Source organism: Phyllostomus discolor, chromosome 2, assembly GCF_004126475.2.
Source record: "Phyllostomus discolor isolate MPI-MPIP mPhyDis1 chromosome 2, mPhyDis1.pri.v3, whole genome shotgun sequence".
NCBI classification, from domain to species: domain Eukaryota; kingdom Metazoa; phylum Chordata; class Mammalia; order Chiroptera; family Phyllostomidae; genus Phyllostomus; species Phyllostomus discolor.
Genome location: NC_040904.2, coordinates 124646945 through 124664620, shown reverse-complemented (window position 1 = coordinate 124664620; position 17676 = coordinate 124646945). Strand labels below are relative to the sequence as shown.

The window sequence follows — 17676 nt, the reverse complement described above, 5'->3', positions numbered from 1 at the left end:
CCTTTGTTCTTCACTCCGTTGCCTTTCTTGTCCCACCGAGAGAAGGAGGTGGTAAGGGACTCCAATGGAAGCATGGACAGAGGTGTGACAGACCACCCCACCACTCCAGTCCAAGTGCCTGGTCATGGAGGACTCAGCCAGGCCCCATCTCCCTTCTCTGCACAGCAGTGCCCTCTGCTCATGGTCCATGAGAACTCAATGAGGGAAGGAGGCAGGGGTCTCCTGAAGCTGCAACTTTAAAGTGACAGAAGGGTCAAGGCAGAGGGGCAGGAACGAGGCAAAACTGCTCACAGTCAGCGGGAAGAACTCTGATTTAATGGAATGAAGGGTAAGAGGGGCAGAAGCCAAACAGACCTCTCAGCCCACCCACCAGCCCTCACCCAGCTTCCTCGGCCCCTCTCAAAGGCTATGCTGTGCATACTGGCATTTCACACCTGCTCAGCCACCGCTGGGGCAGGGAAATTGGAGTGGGAGGCACCCAGCTGAGAAGGTGGTTCCAAAATACCCCCTTTATCTAATAATCTACCCCAGGTGGGAGACAGAAAAAGCACAGAGGGACTGCTCCCACCCTCCCCTTGTGCAGCCGTCCCCAGGCCAGCCCCACAGGCACTGTCCAAGGGCCCACCCTCCTAGCAGTGGGACTCTAGTTCTGTGAGTCTGAGAAGTGATGTCCTGGGTGAGGCAGGGGCAGAGGGTCCTGCTTGGCTCCGCTGGGCCAGTTCCTCAGCTGGGCACACGAGCTGGCGAAGTCTCTGGAAGGAGAGTCCAGGGGGCTGCCATGAGGCGGAGTTGGGGGTGGGGGTGGGGTGGGGCAGGTCTGCCAGTGCCCTCACCACCAAGGTCTGCCCGTCTCCCCAGACACCGCCATACCCTCCAGGCGCCAGTCCTCCGATCCCAGCCACTGTCTTGGAGGCATCCAGTCTCCTTCGGAGCCTTTTCAGCACTCACTCTGTCCCTCCCTGATCCCCACACCAGGCTCACTGCCCCCTGTGCACTGGCTGCCCCCCAGGCAGGCAGCCATCCACCCCCTAGGGTTCCCCCTAGGGTTCCTCTAGACTAACTCCCTACCTCTCTGAAGGAGCCCTTGAGGGTGCTGAGTTTGTAGAAGCTCCAGGTGGGAATGCAGACCATGGAGGACAGCGCCAAGAGCCAGCCCAGGGCATCCCCCCACCAAGGGTACGTATACTTCTTGTTGTAGGTCAGCGGGGTGTACTTGATCAGGGAGAACAGGAAGGTGGCCTGAAGATGAGAGCAGAAAAGCAAGGGGCTGGGAAGCGAGGTCCCTGTGCCCTCAGCGCCCCCCGGGGGGAGCTGACAGAGATTACACTCCAAGCCTAGATTTTCTTTCAGTCTCATCTGGGCCAATCAGCTTCCAATCAGCTTCCAATCTCCGTCCACATTCTGCTCAAAGTACACACCGCCAGTAGGTAGGTATTTCCAGGGCACCTACCCTGTCCCTCCCTGGGCTTGCAGGCCCCAGGCCCATGAGCTCCTCTACACATGGTTGGCTCCCAATTAAGACACGACAGTGTGCCTGCTGGTGTGCAGTGTGCCTGCTTTCGGTTGTTTAAGTCGCCTGCACCATCAGGTAAGGGTGCAAATACCTCGGTGGCAGAGGTTAGGCCCCACTTTCAGCCTGCATGTTGTGGGTGCTCAGGGGGACCGCAGGATCAAATGGAAAAGCCAGAGGAAGCAGCACAATGTGCTCAGGGCCCAGCTCTGGAACCAAGTGCCCCCCCCCACCCCGCCCACTCTCTACCTTGGGTAAAGTGCTAAACCCCTTTGGCTTCAGTTTCCTCTGAGAAATAAATACAATAGTAATTTTTAATTCATGAGGTTCTTGAGAGGGTTAAATGGGTTAAAAGTATAAAGTACTTTGTAAACCAGTTGCTGTTACTACTGCGGTGGTTAACAGTGCCACTACACATGGCCCCCTGCATGTGGGTTCCAGTCCTGCCTGCAACAGCAGACCCACACTGTGGTGCTGGTTGGACACTCTGACAGCTCAGGCCTCAGTCTATCCTGCTGTGAAGTGGAAAGGAAAAAATCTACTTTGCTCTTATTTTCTAGAATCCAACAGGAAGATGAATGAAAATCTAAATGACTTTCAATCCCCACAGAGAAGTTCCTTCTCAGGCTAACAGCCTACCTATCCTCCTGCCCCCACTATCTCTCTACCCCTTCACCTGGCTCCCCTCCCTGGAGGTAGTCTTACTGTGCACACAGCCGGTGTGAGGAAGAGCCAACAATATTTGACAAGAGGCCAAGGCCTGTACCCGATCATATCTTCAATGTTGTCATAGAAGCGCCCGGCTCCTACCACAAAGAGAAGGAAGGAAGGAAGGGAGACAAAAGACATCCTTTAGCACCTGAAGTATCTGGATGGGGCCCATGCAGACCGGGCTGGTCAAGGGCCAATGAGCAGCAGATATCATGGTTGTCTTTACAGATCCCAGCTGGAAGAAAGCTCTTCCCTGGGAGGCAGGGACATCGAGGCCAGCGGGCAGCAGAGGCACTGCCTTCCTGATGATGAAGGCTGTTAGGAGCTGAAAAGGCTTGGATAGGACAGGACATGGGACCACCTGCGGTCGAGGTGCAACCATGGCTGGGAGGGTAGGTGAGGCAACCTCTAGAGGGCTCTTCCAGTGGTAGCAATTTTGGATTCTTGAGATTTTTGAGGCTGGGTAAGGAAGAAGTCCCAAGAAAAGGTGGGTGTGAGCAGTGGACGTCTCTCTTTTGTCTAAGGGCCCTGGGATAGAGGTGAGTAACGGGGTTCAGGAAAGTCACTCACCGTAGACCCAAGCCACACAGAGGGACTCAAAGATGGCCACGAACAGGAGGCACATGCCACTGGCTGCATAGTAGTCAAAGAGCTGAAACACATACATACCGCCCTGCCAGGGAGGGAATAAAAAACAGAACTTTATCCAGAGGAAACAGACACATTTACCGCCTTGCTGGCCAGCTACACACCCTCAGGGTGTAGAACAGGGTTGGTGGGGATCACCAAAGACAAATGTGAAAAGAGAAGGTAGTTTGTAAGCTGTAAGGCACTAGGCAGAAAGGAGGCAATAACTATTTTTTATTGTTTCTGGATGGATGAGAGATGAAATAGCCAGAGATGATTAGATTGTCCCTGAGAACATTTAGAGACTGACACAGAAATCCAAGACATAATGTGCACTTGTTTGGCCAAGATCAGACTAGGACTGTCACTGCTATTGTGTCATCAAGATGACAAGCTTCATCCGCCGCCTTCCCCTTCGAGTCGTCACATGGAATATCACCCATCCCCAGGGCTCCCCTTCTCCCTTTGAAGTTTATCCCTGGAACCTGGTGCAGCTGCCTGGAAAATTATGAGATCTTTCTGGAGAAGCAGTTTTTCTCTCCCAGAGACCATCCTTTCCATACCTCTCAGTTTAACATGGAGATAAGTTACCCCTCCCCCAGTCCCAAAAGTAGGTGGTCAATTCCCAGAGGCCAGGGGAGGCACTTGCCTGCTTTGTGCTTCCTGCAGTTGGGACAGGAGCAGGTCCCAGTGCCCTGAAGCTACAGCAGCCTGCTCCACCTGACAGGTGGCAGCTGCCCGCCTTCGTTCTGCCTCCTCACTCAGTCCCCACCTTCAAGCCTCCCAGATCCTCACCTCTGTGACCATGACCAGCCCAACAAGGAAGGAGATGACAGATACTCCGAGAATGAGGACCTCCCTCCGGTTCTTCTTACGGAACACCTGGGGGTACATGTCCACCAGCGCTGTCACCAGGCTCTCTACACACACAAACTGAGAGGGGACAAAAGGGTTGGAGAAAGGGGAGCTCCCAGAATCAGCTCCACCAGGTAGCACTGGCCCGCTGCTCCTGGGCTTGACCCTGCCAGGCTCCCTGTCTAAAGCCCCCAGCACTGTTCTTGCCCGGTTAGGTCTGGACCCACCCTCCAAAGCTCCTCTTGTTTCCTGGAAGGGCATCCATGCCTGACATTCCACCCCCCCACCCCCATTCCCAACGGTTCTAAGGTCCACCAGGGCATCAAGCTGAACCTCATGCCCATGGCTCCCCCTCCCCCCGCCCCAACACACCCACTCATCTCTCAGCCTCTGAGTGGCCGCCTCTTGATACCTGACTATCCAGTCCCAGGAGGATGATCATGAAGAAGAAGCAGCAGGCCCAGAAAGTCGAGAAGGGCAGCATCACCACCGCCCGGGGGTAGGCAATGAAAGCCAGGCCAGGGCCTGCAGCAGAAAGCAGAGGAACACAACCCAGTGCCTGGCCTCGCTGCAGGCCACGTGTGCCCCCAGCGTGGCGCTGTGGAGCAAGTGGAGGCAGAGAAACTCCACCCCAAAGTTCCCATCACACCACCATCCTCACCCACGAGAAACCACCCAAACCTCTCCCTGATCCCAAATTTCCAGGACACGACCCACGGTTTTCTCACTGGCAGGAATAGACCCTAGAGGCTATGTGTCTAAAGGGCCTTGGAAAACAGAAAGGGGTATATCACCCACATTTCTCCAAATCCTCCAATCTCACTCTCCAGATCTATTGCCCCAAACCAGAGGTTTCAAACTGAAAAACAACTCGGGGGCCCTTGTGTACTTCTGTGCAGCGGGCCAGGGCAGAGAAGGAGAGCGGTAGGGCCTGGCTGGAGCCAGCATGCTCCTCTACCAACTGCACGTTCCCCGTGTGCTTTCAGCAGAGGAGATGGTTCCGAAGAAAATACCCCCAAGACTGGGCGGTGCCTGGGGCCACCAGTTGGCCACCTCTGCCCTGGGGCCCTTCCTGTCACCCTACAACCTATGAACTGACATTAATTTCAGAATACCTCTGATACTCAATCTCTCAAATAAACTAATGTTCCTCTCAGCTGGCTTAAAATAGCAGGAACAGATTCACATGCTAGCACCTGGGTTCAGCCATATGAAGCTTCCTTTGAAAAAAGAAAAAAAGGTGTGACCCTGTGACCTTCTACAGTCCTTTACCTCTTAAAGCCACACTCCCTACACTGGTGAGGTGGGGATGATACTAGCACCTGCTTCACAGTTTTCTATCGCATGATACAGGCAGAATGCTCTGCACAGTACCTGGCATATAGTAAGTGCTTAATAAAAGTGAAATAGTATCACTTTTAATGAGTCAGCGATGCCAGTTGCCCAGTGCTTGGCACTCTGAATAGCAAGGGTCAGCTTGTGAATGCTGTGATAAGGAATTGCCTTGCTACAGAATACAAGTGGATGGTAGGCGAGAACAGGAGAAGAGTAAGAGGAACACTTACAGCTTACCTAGAGATGGCACCAGTCCCTGATTGTATTTGAAGGAAGCAACAAGATTACACGGTGGAAAAGCACTCACTTAAAACAGGAGGAAACTCTATGAGCCAATATAAACTTATCTCTGAGATACATATTACAATGAGCAAAATGCCCTGCCTGGTGTGGCTCAGTGGGCTGGGCATCATCCTGCATCCCAAAGTCACCAGTTAGATTCCCTGTAAGGGCACGTGCCTGGGTTGTGGGCCAGGTCCCCAGCTGAGGGCATGAGAGAGGCAACCAATCAATGTTTCTCTCACACACTGATGTTTCTCAACTTCTCATTCTCCTTCCCTTGCCCTCTCTCTAAAAATAAATAAAACCTTAAAAAAATAAAGTGAACAAAACAAGTCAAGGTACATAACAGTATATATAATATGTTATCAACTGATTTTTAAGAAGGGAGGAAGAGCCCTGGATGATGTGGCTCAGTGGACTGAGTGTTGGCCTGCAAACCAAATGGGTTGCAGGTTCAATTCCCAATCAGGGCACATGAGTGGGTCAGGGCACATGCGAGAGGTAACCACACATCACTGTTTCTCTCCCTCTTTCTCATTCCCTTAGTCTCTGTCTATAAATAAAATCTTTTTTTTTAAAAAAAGGAGGTAAGAAATAGAAATATGTACCTATGTATAGATGAATGGGCATGTCTATTCAGGTGTGTTTTTTTCTCATCTATGCCTAAACTATTTCTGGAGGGGAAAACATGAACCTGGTAACATTGGCAGCCTAAGAACATTGGGGTGCGAAGAAAACTGTTCACTAAATACCCACTCTCCCTTTGAAGATGGAATTGCTGTTTTTAAGTCCTCCCCCCGGGTCTTCCTGGGAGACATTCACTAAAAGGTGACTCACCTAGAAAGACCCCCAGAAGCCGGTTGGTGAAGGTTGGAAGCTCACAGAATCGACACTCTTGGGCCTCCCCAACACTCACCTGACTCGGCCACCTTGGAGATGGGCACCCCCTGCTCTTGGGACATGAAGCCCAAGATGGAGAAGATGGCAAACCCAGCCACAAAGCTGGTGCCACTGTTGAGGAAGCAGAGGGCCATGCAGTCCCTGCAGGTGAGGTGTGGAGGTGGAAACAGGCAGGTAAGAAAGGGCTGCAGCATCTGGGGCCTGCAGTCCAGAGCCCACAGCAGCCCCAGGGCAGCCCTGCCCCTCACAGCAGGCCGGTGGGAGGTGGCTGCCAGTGGAGTGAAGATGAGCACTTGGGGTGGTTCAGCCCCCTGACTCCACTAGCTCAGACTTGGGATAAATCAAACTCTTCCTAAAAGAATGAGGCTCCAAAGAAGTGAAATACTATCTAAAAATTACAAACTGCCACACAGCCTCCCTTCCCTGCCATATCATCACCACACCTTTGGGACACCATCACTCTGACACAGTTCGGTGTGGGGTGCTAATGTTGGGGATGTAGGCCTGGATAATCCCAAGCAACCAATAACTCTTAGTTACCTAAATTTGATTCCAAAAGGTATGAGATGACACTTTGGACTAACATTAAAACTGGCCCAAGTTCTCTGATATGAACCTGGTAGGCCAAGGGAACCGTGGGGAGGGGACACCAGCAAGGGAGGGGTGAAGGGAAATGGGCAAGGAGTCCGTGTTTGCGGGGCAAACGCACAAAGCCGGTGGGGCTCAGGCCCCACCGCATGACGTGGCTGCTAACTCCCCAGGCTTGCTGACACTCCTGAGCCCGACAGCCTATACACGAGCCAGGGCCCAGGCCGGCCCCCATCCCTCTCTGCTTCCCTGGCCAACTGTTTGCCTGTGCTGTGGTGGGCCCCTTCCAGCAACTGGTAGCCCTGGAGTATTGGAAAGCAGAGTGAGGGGCAGGGTGGGCGAATCCATGAGCGGTGCTCCCTCCGTGTCACCCTGTACCCCGCACGCCTGGGCGGGGCGGTGCGGAGAGGCGGTTCCCGGCTCAGGCCCCCAGTCACCTGTAACAGTTGTTGTGGAACTTGTTGTAGCTGCTCAGGGCTGTCAGGCAGCCGACACAGATGGCGAAGGAGAAGAAGATCTGCGTGCCCGCGTCCATCCACACCTGCACAGGGAAAAGGCAGGAAAGCCGCACCGCAGGAGCCAGGCACCTGGGTTCCGTGGGGGCACACAGGCCCGTGGCCAAGCCGGGCTCCGGTTCCGGGGCAGCAAGAACCCTGCCCTCAGCCTGTGCAGCCCCTCTGCCCCCCTGCCACCCCCGTGGGCGCTACTCGCGGGGCCCCTAGATGGGGTCTCTTGGTATTAGGCATGCGAAGAAGACGAGTAAAGGACCCGTGGTGGAGGAGGGCGAGCAGAGGAGGGACACTCTAGAACGAAGGCCGGCCCGGTCCCACGTTATCACGGAAACAAAGCCCGGGTTCTGCCTCCGCTCTCTCCTGGCCTGGGCTCTCCTGGAGGTGAGACCGGTTTGCCAGTTTGGAAGCAATGTTTCCAAACAGAGGCAGGATCTCTAGGGTTATGGGTCCTTGTCAGTGCTATCACCGCATGTAGCTTTGCCCCTGGTGCCTCACAACCCTCTGTCCAAAAAACAGGAAGAGTAATCCTCCGCTCACAAAAAGTCGAGAGGAGGATCCGAAATGCGTCGGGAAAGGGCTTTGTACTCCTTGGCGGGGAAGAGCTCTCCAGCTAAACATAGGTTATGTTGTTACTGTTATTATCTCAGCTGCCGACCCAGGCTGTGCCTGTTATGATTTAGGTTTAACAGCTAGAATAACATCCCAAAGAGAAAGAACATCAAGGAAAACAGGACTAAGCAACCCTGTAGATCGCCAGGAAGTGGGGTCCTGGGGCTACAGACCCTCCCCTAGCCTCCGGCCTCTGGAGGATGTGAGCTCTACGAGGAGCCCCGAGCTCTGGGTGCAGGCGTGGGCAGCCATTGTCCCAACATTCCTGTGTTCCCCGTTTCTGGTCTGTTGCCTGGCTCCGCCCCAGCAGCCCCCACATAGGTGCCCAGTTTCCTTTCACCAATATGGGGCTCCCAATGCCCCCCCCCCCCCCCACACACACACTAAAGCCTCAGCTTTGCGCTGTCCAGAGCTCCTAAAGTCCTTTCCCGGCCTCTCTCACTATCACCACCACCCTCAGCCTCACTTGTTCTCTCCCATCACACTCACTCCACTCAGCATTACAGTGGGCCCCAGGGACCACCAGCGAGCTGGCTACATCAGAATCTCATTCATTCCTCTATCAGCATCCCCAGCTGAGACACTGAATCTGTAGAGCTAAAGGAGGACCCAGAAATCCGTATCATGTTCAGAGCTCCCTGGCTGATCCTACTGAGCAGTCAGGGGCGGATCTCTGCCCCGCAGCCCCACCAACTGGCGTCAGAGACCCGCAGGGGCCGCACTCCTCCTGCTCTATTCCCCTGCCTCGGGAATGGGAAAAGAGCAGGGAAAGGTGGTGGTGAGGAAAGGGGGAGAATGTCTCTAGCCTCCTGTCCCTTCTGCTACCTTAATTTATCCCCAAGGAATTCTGTGAGGCAGAAGCTGCCACCAAGGAAAAGGGCACACCCAGAAGGGGCCAGCCAGCAAGAAACAGCATGCAGAGGGGAAACACCTGGGGACTTTTTTAAACTTGAGGGAAATTATAATAGGAAAGGGAGGGGTCATCAGGATTTATTTCCAAAGGATAGGGTAGGAATGAAAAGAACCCGCTGACAAGAATGGGGGCATTTACAAAATTCGGTGTGATGCCACAACAGTTTGAGGAGGTGTTTTAAATCATTTTTTTCTTCCAAAACTTTGCCCCAGATACTACTGTGAGGATGGTCATCTCAGGAAAACTGACCTCTGGCCTGAGGTCACTCTCTTCTGTTTCCTTCCCGCTCACTCAGCGGGTTCCAAGCAGCTCTGAGCTTGCACAGCGCGGACTTGCTCTGGGGCCTGAGATGTGGTCTGGGAGCAGTGCTTATCTGCCTGGGGCGGGGGCGGGGGCGGGGAGGGGGGAGGTATCTGCGTCCTGAGATCAGGCGGCCTTTCCCAAGCCCGCATGTTCACTCTGCACGCCTGCCAGCGCACAGGGTGCAGCCGGACCCGCACTCCCACGCGCCACCAGGGAAACCGTCGAGTGCCCACATGCTGGCAGGGACGCACAAGTCCTGTGATTATACAGTTTTGTAAACTTGGGCTTGGGAAGAAAAATTGTGATTTGGCAGTTTCCCTCACCCCAAGGGGGCCAGATTAAGACTGAGTTGGGAGGAGAGGGGAATAAGAACAGAGAAAAACGCAGCAGGGGGCTGGGAGTTCAGAGGACCAGGGTCAGATGTGATGCCTCTGACTGAAGCCCCCTCACTGGGAGCTTGGCAAGGCCAGCTCTCTGCACAGCTGCTGGCTGACAAGCCTGCTGGGATAAGGGGGAGGAACAGGGTCAGAGGAAGGGCTGAAGGAACCAGCAGAGCAAGTGGTCCTGTTCCCACGCCAGGAGACCCTGCCCACGCCAGGAACCCTGGTTTCTGGAACGAAGTTCCAGTGTGTCTTCGCTGGGGCAGAAGACTAACGACAAATAAAACATTTGTGAAAAACACTTGGTGGAATGTAGACAAAAAATAATTCTCAGGGGGCACAGAGTTCTAGAGGGTCCAGGAAAGACATTTTCAATTCTCAGTCCAACCCCAAAGATTATTACATTTACTGTATTTAGGAAGGCATCGTGTGGAATGGAAAAAACCTGGGCTTTGGAGTCAAAATGAAGTGGGTTCAATGACTAACTCTTAATTACCAGCTGTGTGATCTTAGGCAAGTCATTTAACCTCTCTAAACCATACTTTTCTCATTAGGAAAATGGGTATAAGAATAAATAAAATAATGTATGTAAAATGCCTAATACATAGATAAACATTAGTCCCCCTATCCCATCTTTTAGAGTAATTAAAAATAAACAGCCCTTAAAACTCTCAAATAATTCATATTCTTTGGAAAATGAATGTCAAGGTGATTAAGACAGCAGACTCCAAAAGACTACTCAGGATGAAACCCAAACTCCCCCGCATGCTGGTTCTGTGGTTTGGGGCAAATTTCTTCAGTTGTCTCAGCTTCAGTTTCTTCATCTGTAAAATGAGGCTAACCCCTGATTCCCGGGGTCAGTGGGAGGTTACACTGTGTCATGCACTGAGTGGAGTGCCAGGCAAATGACAAGCACATGACCAGCGTGTCAGCTATTGCTGCTGTTTGTTGCTGGGTTATTTTAAAGAGCAACCCTGGGTGATGATGTCCCACAGATTTCAACGCACAGCATCTAAATCAAAAGACTCGTTCTCACCGATGGTGCCAACCTCCTCCCTAAATAAACCCTTCATTAGAATAGCTTAGCCTAGAGATTTAAAAGGCCCAACAAAGGCTCTTTGGACACCCTCCCACCAGCCCCTGCCCTTACCAACCTGCCAAAGCGCAGCAGGACAGGCAAACGGAGAGACCCGGGTGCCTGGACAAAGCACACACTGCACGGGTGGAGCCCTGAGTCTCCTGTGGCCGTTCCCCACGTGCGAGAGACAAGCCCCGGGGACACCAGCACAGGCAGCGAGCCACCTGGCACCAGAAAGGCTGGCAAAAGAAGAAGAGGAAACCAGATAACCCAGCATCGTCTCTGCCAGGCTCCCCACTCCCACACTGAGTATTTGCCAGAGAGATGTCTTCGGTCTTTGTGTTGGCTAGCACGGATTTTGCACCTCTCTTAAGTGCCAGGCAAACACCAGCTGGAGTTATCACACCTCCTGGGGAGTGCCAACTACATCAATTAGTGCTCTGGCCTGGGCAGCCCACCTGGCAGGGGTTGCTCTGCTCACAAGCAACAAAAGTCTCGCTTCAGCATGGAACCAGGACCAGGTGGCTAATGAGGCAGGCAGCTCGAAAGCTCAGGACAAAGCCTGGCTCTTGAAATACAGTTGTCCTCCTCACAGCCTCAGAGGATGTGGAAGACATGTACTCTCTGCACAGCCAACAGCGGGCTGGGGCTGGAAGGTCGGTGTCCTGGAGGGAGGTTTAAAAGACGTCTTATTCCCTACAGTAACCCAAACACAGAACTGTGGCCTTATTAACTCTCAGAGTTGAAAGCTATCTGGTCCACCAGCTTTATATTTGCTGGAGGATATATACAGGTGGGAACTTTGATGTTAAGAGATCATAAAGCATGGAATTTGTCATCATTGATACCTGCCTTCCAGGTACAGGAGTGAGGATGGAAAATTCTTTAAGTTCTCTAGGCCTTATTTTCCTTATCTACAACATAAGGATACCTCATTGCTCTGCTGTGAGGATGAGCTGAACTAGCAGAGTAAAACCTCTTAGTGCCAGGGACGCCATAAGCACTCACTAGTTGTTAGCTATAGATCGCCGATCAGGACAAACAAGGCATTGATCAGAAACACCATAAATCAGTTCCAGAAATACTGGGCCCTCTCTCCTTTTTGTCTCTCGGCCTACCTGCCTGTCTCTCGGCCGAATACGCACCTCCCCCTGCCCTTTCCCAACCTGACCTCCGCAAGCTTTGTGGCTTAGTCACATGCTGGTTCACACCCCTGCTGCTCCAGCACCACTATGCTCCCTTTTATGTGGGGCATCCAAGTCAAACTCTACCCCTGTCCTTCAGAGCCTTCCCTCAACTCTGCTGCCCCACAACTCCTGCTTGCTACCTACTCTCCATCACGACCCATTGGTTCCAGACAAGCCAAAGGGTTTATGGTTCACAAAATAAAAATACACTTTGTTTGGCCTGCCACTTGTTGTGTGACCTTGGGCCTCGTTTGCACATCTGTGCAATGAGGAGTTCGCACTGGGTGACCTCTGGAGCCCTTTTAGCTCGAATGGCTATGGCTCTGCAGTTTGACACCAAAGCCTGACTACAACCCTGTGCCCCACGTGGAGATGACACAGCAGCAATCTGTCTCGCTGTTATGTCTAAGCAATGGGAGGGGAGAAGGATAAGCTCACGTCCCACCAGAAGATCATGGAGAAATATCCAGGACACAAGGCTACTTGACTCCATGAGGATGTTTCTGATGGCAGGAGCCCTGGCAGCCCTGGTAGAATCTCAGGATGGGAGACTGAGAATAATTGAGCTTCTAAATAACCCCAAATTCAGCACAAAGGGGAGCAATTGCCTCTGCTGAGTCCTGGCCTCTGAGGTACCCTGGATGTGTGTGCCATTCCCTTTTCTCTTGCTCCCCCTCAGCAATTTCAGTGACTGTGCTGGTACTTTACTATTTAAAATGTTTGCACAGCCATCCACTTGTTCATCTTCTCTGTCCTGGGCACCTCCCACCCTCAGCCTCCTCAGGACCCCTGGCTGTAGACAGAGAGCCTTCTCCAGCACAAAGGGAGGCAGAGGCAGGGCCCAGGGCTGGGTAACACATCTCAGGGGCTCTGTGGGGAGCTGAGCCATGCTCCCCAGCCCTTGGCCCTTGGCAGCCCTTGCCAGCTTTCAAAATGGCTGCCAACCAGGAGAAGAGAAGAAACCTGTCAAAGGTTTCTTATCTCAAGCCCTGCCTTGCAAATCCCTCCAGTCAGCAAGCAACACTGCCAGCTCCTTGTGAGAGCCACCCAGAAGCTGGCTGAGGGATGGGAAGAGGCTGGGGCCACTAGACAATTGACAGGAAGCTCAACCCAGCCCAGCTGGTGCTGGCAGGGGCTGGAGAACTGGGCCTAGGAATGGGCCTCCTGACAGAGGGGAGACCGAGTGGTGTCTGGTGGAAGGTTAAGAAATAGAGAGGAAGCCAGGTGTGAAATAAGATTGCCAGGGAAAAATGCAAAAGGGCATGAGTAGATGTGGGAAAAAGCATTCAGCTCCTGAATAAAGGCCGTTAGTGACAAATTTACTGCCCCTGAGAAATATTACTAGGCCTGAGGACCCACTGGCTCTCCTGGCAGCTGTGAGCAAGGAGGGGGCTGCAAACTGCGGCTAACAGATGTCTGAGACACTCCCTCAGGGATGGCCCAAGAGCACAGGGAAGGTCTGTAGCCCAAGCACCTCCTAAGCCACATGACAGCCCTTGTCTGTGGCTTCTTACCTGGGGATCCCACAGGCGTGTGAGGTTTGGGTACAGGTAAAACTGAATCCCTTGGGCTGCCCCCGGCAGTGTCACGCCTCGAATTAACAGGACCACCAGCATGAGGTAAGGGAATGTGGCTGTGAAGTACACCACCTGGCCAAGGGGCAGATGAGAAATAAGAAACTTGTGAGTCGGGTGGGAGGGGGCTGGAGACCCAGCAGTGAGGCAGAGGCAGGAGCTCCCCACCTGCAGAAGAGGCCACAGGAGTGCACCTCCCCCCACCCGGCCTTCCCTGTCTGCTTCAGCCTTCACAGCCCAGCTGCTGTTCAGTCCCACCTCCCCTGTGCTGTGAGCCCACAACCTCTCCTCTCCCTTCCCCCTCTAGCCAAAGTGCTCACCCACCCCTGACACATAGCTAAGTATTTGTTGAGCGACTGAATGAACTTAGGCATTCTCCCTACAGCCATGTTTGGAACTATTGCAAGGGCTGCCGGGCATGCAAAGACCTGCAACACTTGATCCCTGTCCTCACAGGGCTTCCAAGCCCAGTGCGACCAGGTGGCCTGATCAGGAAGGAAGCCTTGTCAGAGGCCTCCAAGGCGAGAGTCCAGAAGAACTCAGAATGCCCTCTTAACACCTCATACACTCTGGGCAAGAGCCCCCCAGCTTCTTGGATTGACTAGGAATCATTTTGAGACTGATGGTCTTGCCAAAATTTTTTTCCCAGAGAAATGCTGAACGAACTAGGGAGCTATGAACTGTGTTCATTTTGTGATATGCCCACATATGTGGTATATTCTAAGATCAAATTTCTCTTGAAGTGTCCATTGTCTCTCTTTCCCTCTCCCTCTCTCTCTCTTCCTGTTAATTTTCCCAAAGACCAGAAGAATTTGAGATTGAACCCTGGAGAAGCACAGAATCAAGGAAGTCTTTGTTGGATCATTCCCTCCCACTGACTAGGCTACAGCTTAGGGAACTCCCAGGGGACTGAACCCCCAGTGAGAGCAGGGAGTCCTGGGATGGGAGGGCCAGGAGCTCTCTGACATGAACCTTGCCCGTGGACTTGACCCCCTTCCAGATGCAGAAGTAGCAGATGACCCAGGCAAGCAAGAGGCACACAGCTAGTTCCCAGCGCAGGGCCCCCAGGTGCTGGATGCCATCAGAGATCTTCAGGACCCGCCTCCTGGGGAGAAAAGGTTGAGCTGGGCTCTACTCTCGCTGCCAGCCTCCATTTCATAGCCCGCGTGTGTGTCACAGGCAGCAGAGCCCTGCCTGCAGGCTCTCCAAAGGCTTGTCAGCTCTTTTCACCTGAACCCATGAGGCTCTCCTTTGCCCAGAGATAGGGGTAGGTGTAAAGGGAGGCAAATATAAACTGTTCTCAGTAAGTTTGCTCTGGGACGCTGAGCACCAATTTAACCTAGAGAAGGAGGTGCAAACATGTATTTTCTCAACCAGGGTTTTAGGATATTTTGACAGGAATCATGCCCTAGACGAGGATCAGTATTGGGGGAAGGGGAAGATAAGAGACCATGTCCACACAGCTGAAGAGAGGAGGGCAGTTAGGAGTGTGGACATGCATCCGTGTGCACTGTCTACCGTGGGGGTAGGCACGTGGGTGAGGAAAGGCAGGAGAGCTGCTAAATTCTCATCTCTGAAACCAGTTCTGCACTAACCACGAATACAGGCACCACAGAAACAAGCCCCTTCAGAGACAGGGCCACCAAAGAAGGCAACAGAAATTCTTCCCTTGTTAACCACTGAGAGTCACCATTGCAGGGACCCACGCTGAGCCCTTCTTTCCAGTGCACAGCCCACAATGGGATAAAAAACAGGTCTCACTTACTCCCAGAACTCAATGACAGGAGAGGTGGCATTCTCAGAGGTCACATTCAGGGAGCCATTGATCCTCTGGAACTCCACACAGTGCTCTACTCATGGGTCCCAGGGAAGGAAGCAAGAGAAAAATTATTAGCCAGTACTTGGTGTGAAATTTCAGGAGAATGGAAGTAAGGTTTCTGGAAGGAACTGGGCTGAAGTTGTCTATACAAAACATCCTTAAACACACAGCCTCAACAGACCTACGCCACCCTCTCCCATGTGCTTTTATTCATCGGTTTCTAAATGTTTGAGGACATACTCTCATTAAAGCATGATCAGATGGCATCAGGAAAGATGCTCTGCACACCATCTGCCTCAAAGTATTCAAATATTTCCAGGTAACTTGTGCACAAAGTCACCACCTTTGAGGACTGATAAGGAGCCTCCTAGGGAAGTTCCACAGCCAGCTGCTGAAGAGCAGAGGGACAGGTGCAAGAACGCGCTGCCTGGCCTCCTGCCCTCCAGTTACTCCCTGTGAGTCTGAGCCGCACACCCTCATGTCTGAAATGGACAGAATGTCCATTGGTAGGACTGATAGGGGATTAAGTGCAAACACATCTGGAAAGTACTCAGTAAGTAGTGGCTCTTAGTTACCTGAACATGACTTTGGAGTTTCACAAAGAGTGTTCACAGTGTTTTTCACATTTTATAGATAAAATATGCTTCAAAAATATTAGGAGAGTTAGTGTTTTCACCATTGTATATATGGAGAGAGTGAGTTTGCTTAGCAATGGCCTGTCTTAGCTTATAAGTGATGGAGTAGGGGAGGGCTAGAATCCAGTCCAGTGAGTTGTGTACGCTCTGTCTTCAAAATACGCAGAATCGGACCTTTCTCGTCATCACCACCACCACCACCCGGTGCAGATTACCATCATCTCCGGCTGCCCCAACTGGCTTCTAGTCTCTACTCTTGCCTCCCTAGCCAGTTCTCCATATAGCAGTCAGAGTGATATGGTTAAAATTTAAGTCACGTTCTGTGTCACACCCCAGTGTAAAACTCTCCGATGGGTTTCCCATCTCACCAAGACAGAAAAAGCCAAAACCCCTATAATCACCTCCCAGTGCTCCTTACTCACCTGCTCCAGCCACACAGACCCCTTGCTGGTCCCTGGGCACTGCAAGCTCTGGTGCCCCAGGGCCTTTGGCTGGGTGTGCCTTCTACCTAGTATCTGTCTCCCAATATCTCAGGGGCTCACTCCCTACCCTTCTTCACAGCATTACTCATGTCATCTTTTCAGAAAAGCCTTTGCTGATGACCTGTTTAAAACTATACCCCCCAAAAAAACTCCCAAAACCTCCTCCTTGTTTTATTTTTCTCCAGAGCATATGTTTTCTTCTAACACAACACCTATTACTCATTTATTTGTGTTTATGGTCTGTCTCCTGACACTAGAATGACGACTCCATGCAGGCAGGGACCTTCACTTTTCTGCATTACACATCCCAGGTTCTTAGAACAGAGCATTAGAACAGGCATAGTTGGAGCTCAACAATATCTGTTGAATGACAATGACAGTCGAGCACTCTTTTCACTAGATGTGGCACTTTTCCTTGAAGCTTCAGCACACCAAGGAAAGTGTTTCATGATGACAAGACAAGATGCCCTAAGCAACTCAAGATGCTAGGCTTGAAGTAAAACCAGACTCACTAGGAGAAATGTTCAAAATGTCAAGAAGCAAAAGACTTGACAATGCATTTGCCTTAGAATTGTCCCAGAGTTAACCCCGCACCAATCAACCTAGAGGTAAGCCTGAAGCAAAAGTCCTAGGCCACCAAAACCTCACACAGTTTTACAAGAAGAACTCCACTGAGATCTGATAAAATCACCATCTGACAAGCTGGTTGTCAGGGGTGATTTCAGTGCCCGTAGATGGAAGGAAGGAAGGAAAAAAGAAAAGAGGGAAGAAAATGATGAAGAATGGGAGGGAGGGAAGAAAAATACACAAAGAACATATTAGAATATAACATTTTTAAAACTTGATTCATCCAACAAATATTTTTGAGTGCTTATGATGTAGCCAGCACTGTGCTAGGCACAAAGGCTATAGAGATAAAGACATCTTTTCTGCCTTCAAGCTCTTGCTGATGTGTGGGAAAACCAGACTGACAAACAGACAAAAAGCATGTAGGTGCCACAGCACGGCCAGGGGTCAGCGCAGGTATTGCCAAGAACCTAATGCACCTTGGGGTGGCAGAGGAAGTACCTCCGAGGTTTGACTTTTCATTTGAAAAATGGTGGCATAGAGGTGGTGGCAGAGATCAGTCGGAGAATGCCTGGAAAGGGAGCATAAATTTTGAGGGCAAGAGGGGCCTTGAGTATGATGCTAACCATTGCTGAAATGTGCCTCCCTGGCCAGGAAAAGGCTCAAACTCCAGCCCAGAACTGAGCGACTTATTTGAACAAGAAAAGCCAATCCTGGAGCAGGTAGGGCCTCACTGACGTGCTCTGAGAGGTACATGGGCCGTGAGCACAAGACGTGGTGCCGAGACCCCAACAGGACACATGTCCAGT

General features: G+C 52.0%; 1 protein-coding gene across 6 annotated transcripts in view; it reads right to left on the bottom strand.

Moving 5' to 3' along the window:
• Nucleotides 1-293: 293 nt before the first annotated feature.
• Nucleotides 294-17676, bottom strand: part of SLC6A13 (solute carrier family 6 member 13) — a 36192-nt gene continuing 18809 nt past the window's right edge. For 2 of the 6 annotated variants that reach the window (XM_036018510.1, XM_036018514.1), the window contains 12 exons: nt 15130-15214; nt 14337-14469; nt 13305-13439; nt 7246-7349; nt 6237-6361; nt 4116-4228; nt 3644-3781; nt 2792-2894; nt 2216-2316; nt 1760-1798; nt 1069-1239; nt 294-752 (listed from right to left, as the gene is read on the bottom strand). In XM_036018510.1, the coding sequence (XP_035874403.1) occupies nt 630-752; nt 1069-1239; nt 1760-1798; nt 2216-2316; nt 2792-2894; nt 3644-3781; nt 4116-4228; nt 6237-6361; nt 7246-7349; nt 13305-13439; nt 14337-14469; nt 15130-15214 (1370 nt within the window). In that variant the 3' untranslated portion in view covers nt 294-629. The remainder of the gene's footprint in view (nt 753-1068; nt 1240-1759; nt 1799-2215; nt 2317-2791; nt 2895-3643; nt 3782-4115; nt 4229-6236; nt 6362-7245; nt 7350-13304; nt 13440-14336; nt 14470-15129; nt 15215-17676) is intronic. The other 4 variants (XM_036018511.1, XM_028532235.2, XM_036018512.1 and 1 more) reach the window with 4 other exon arrangements.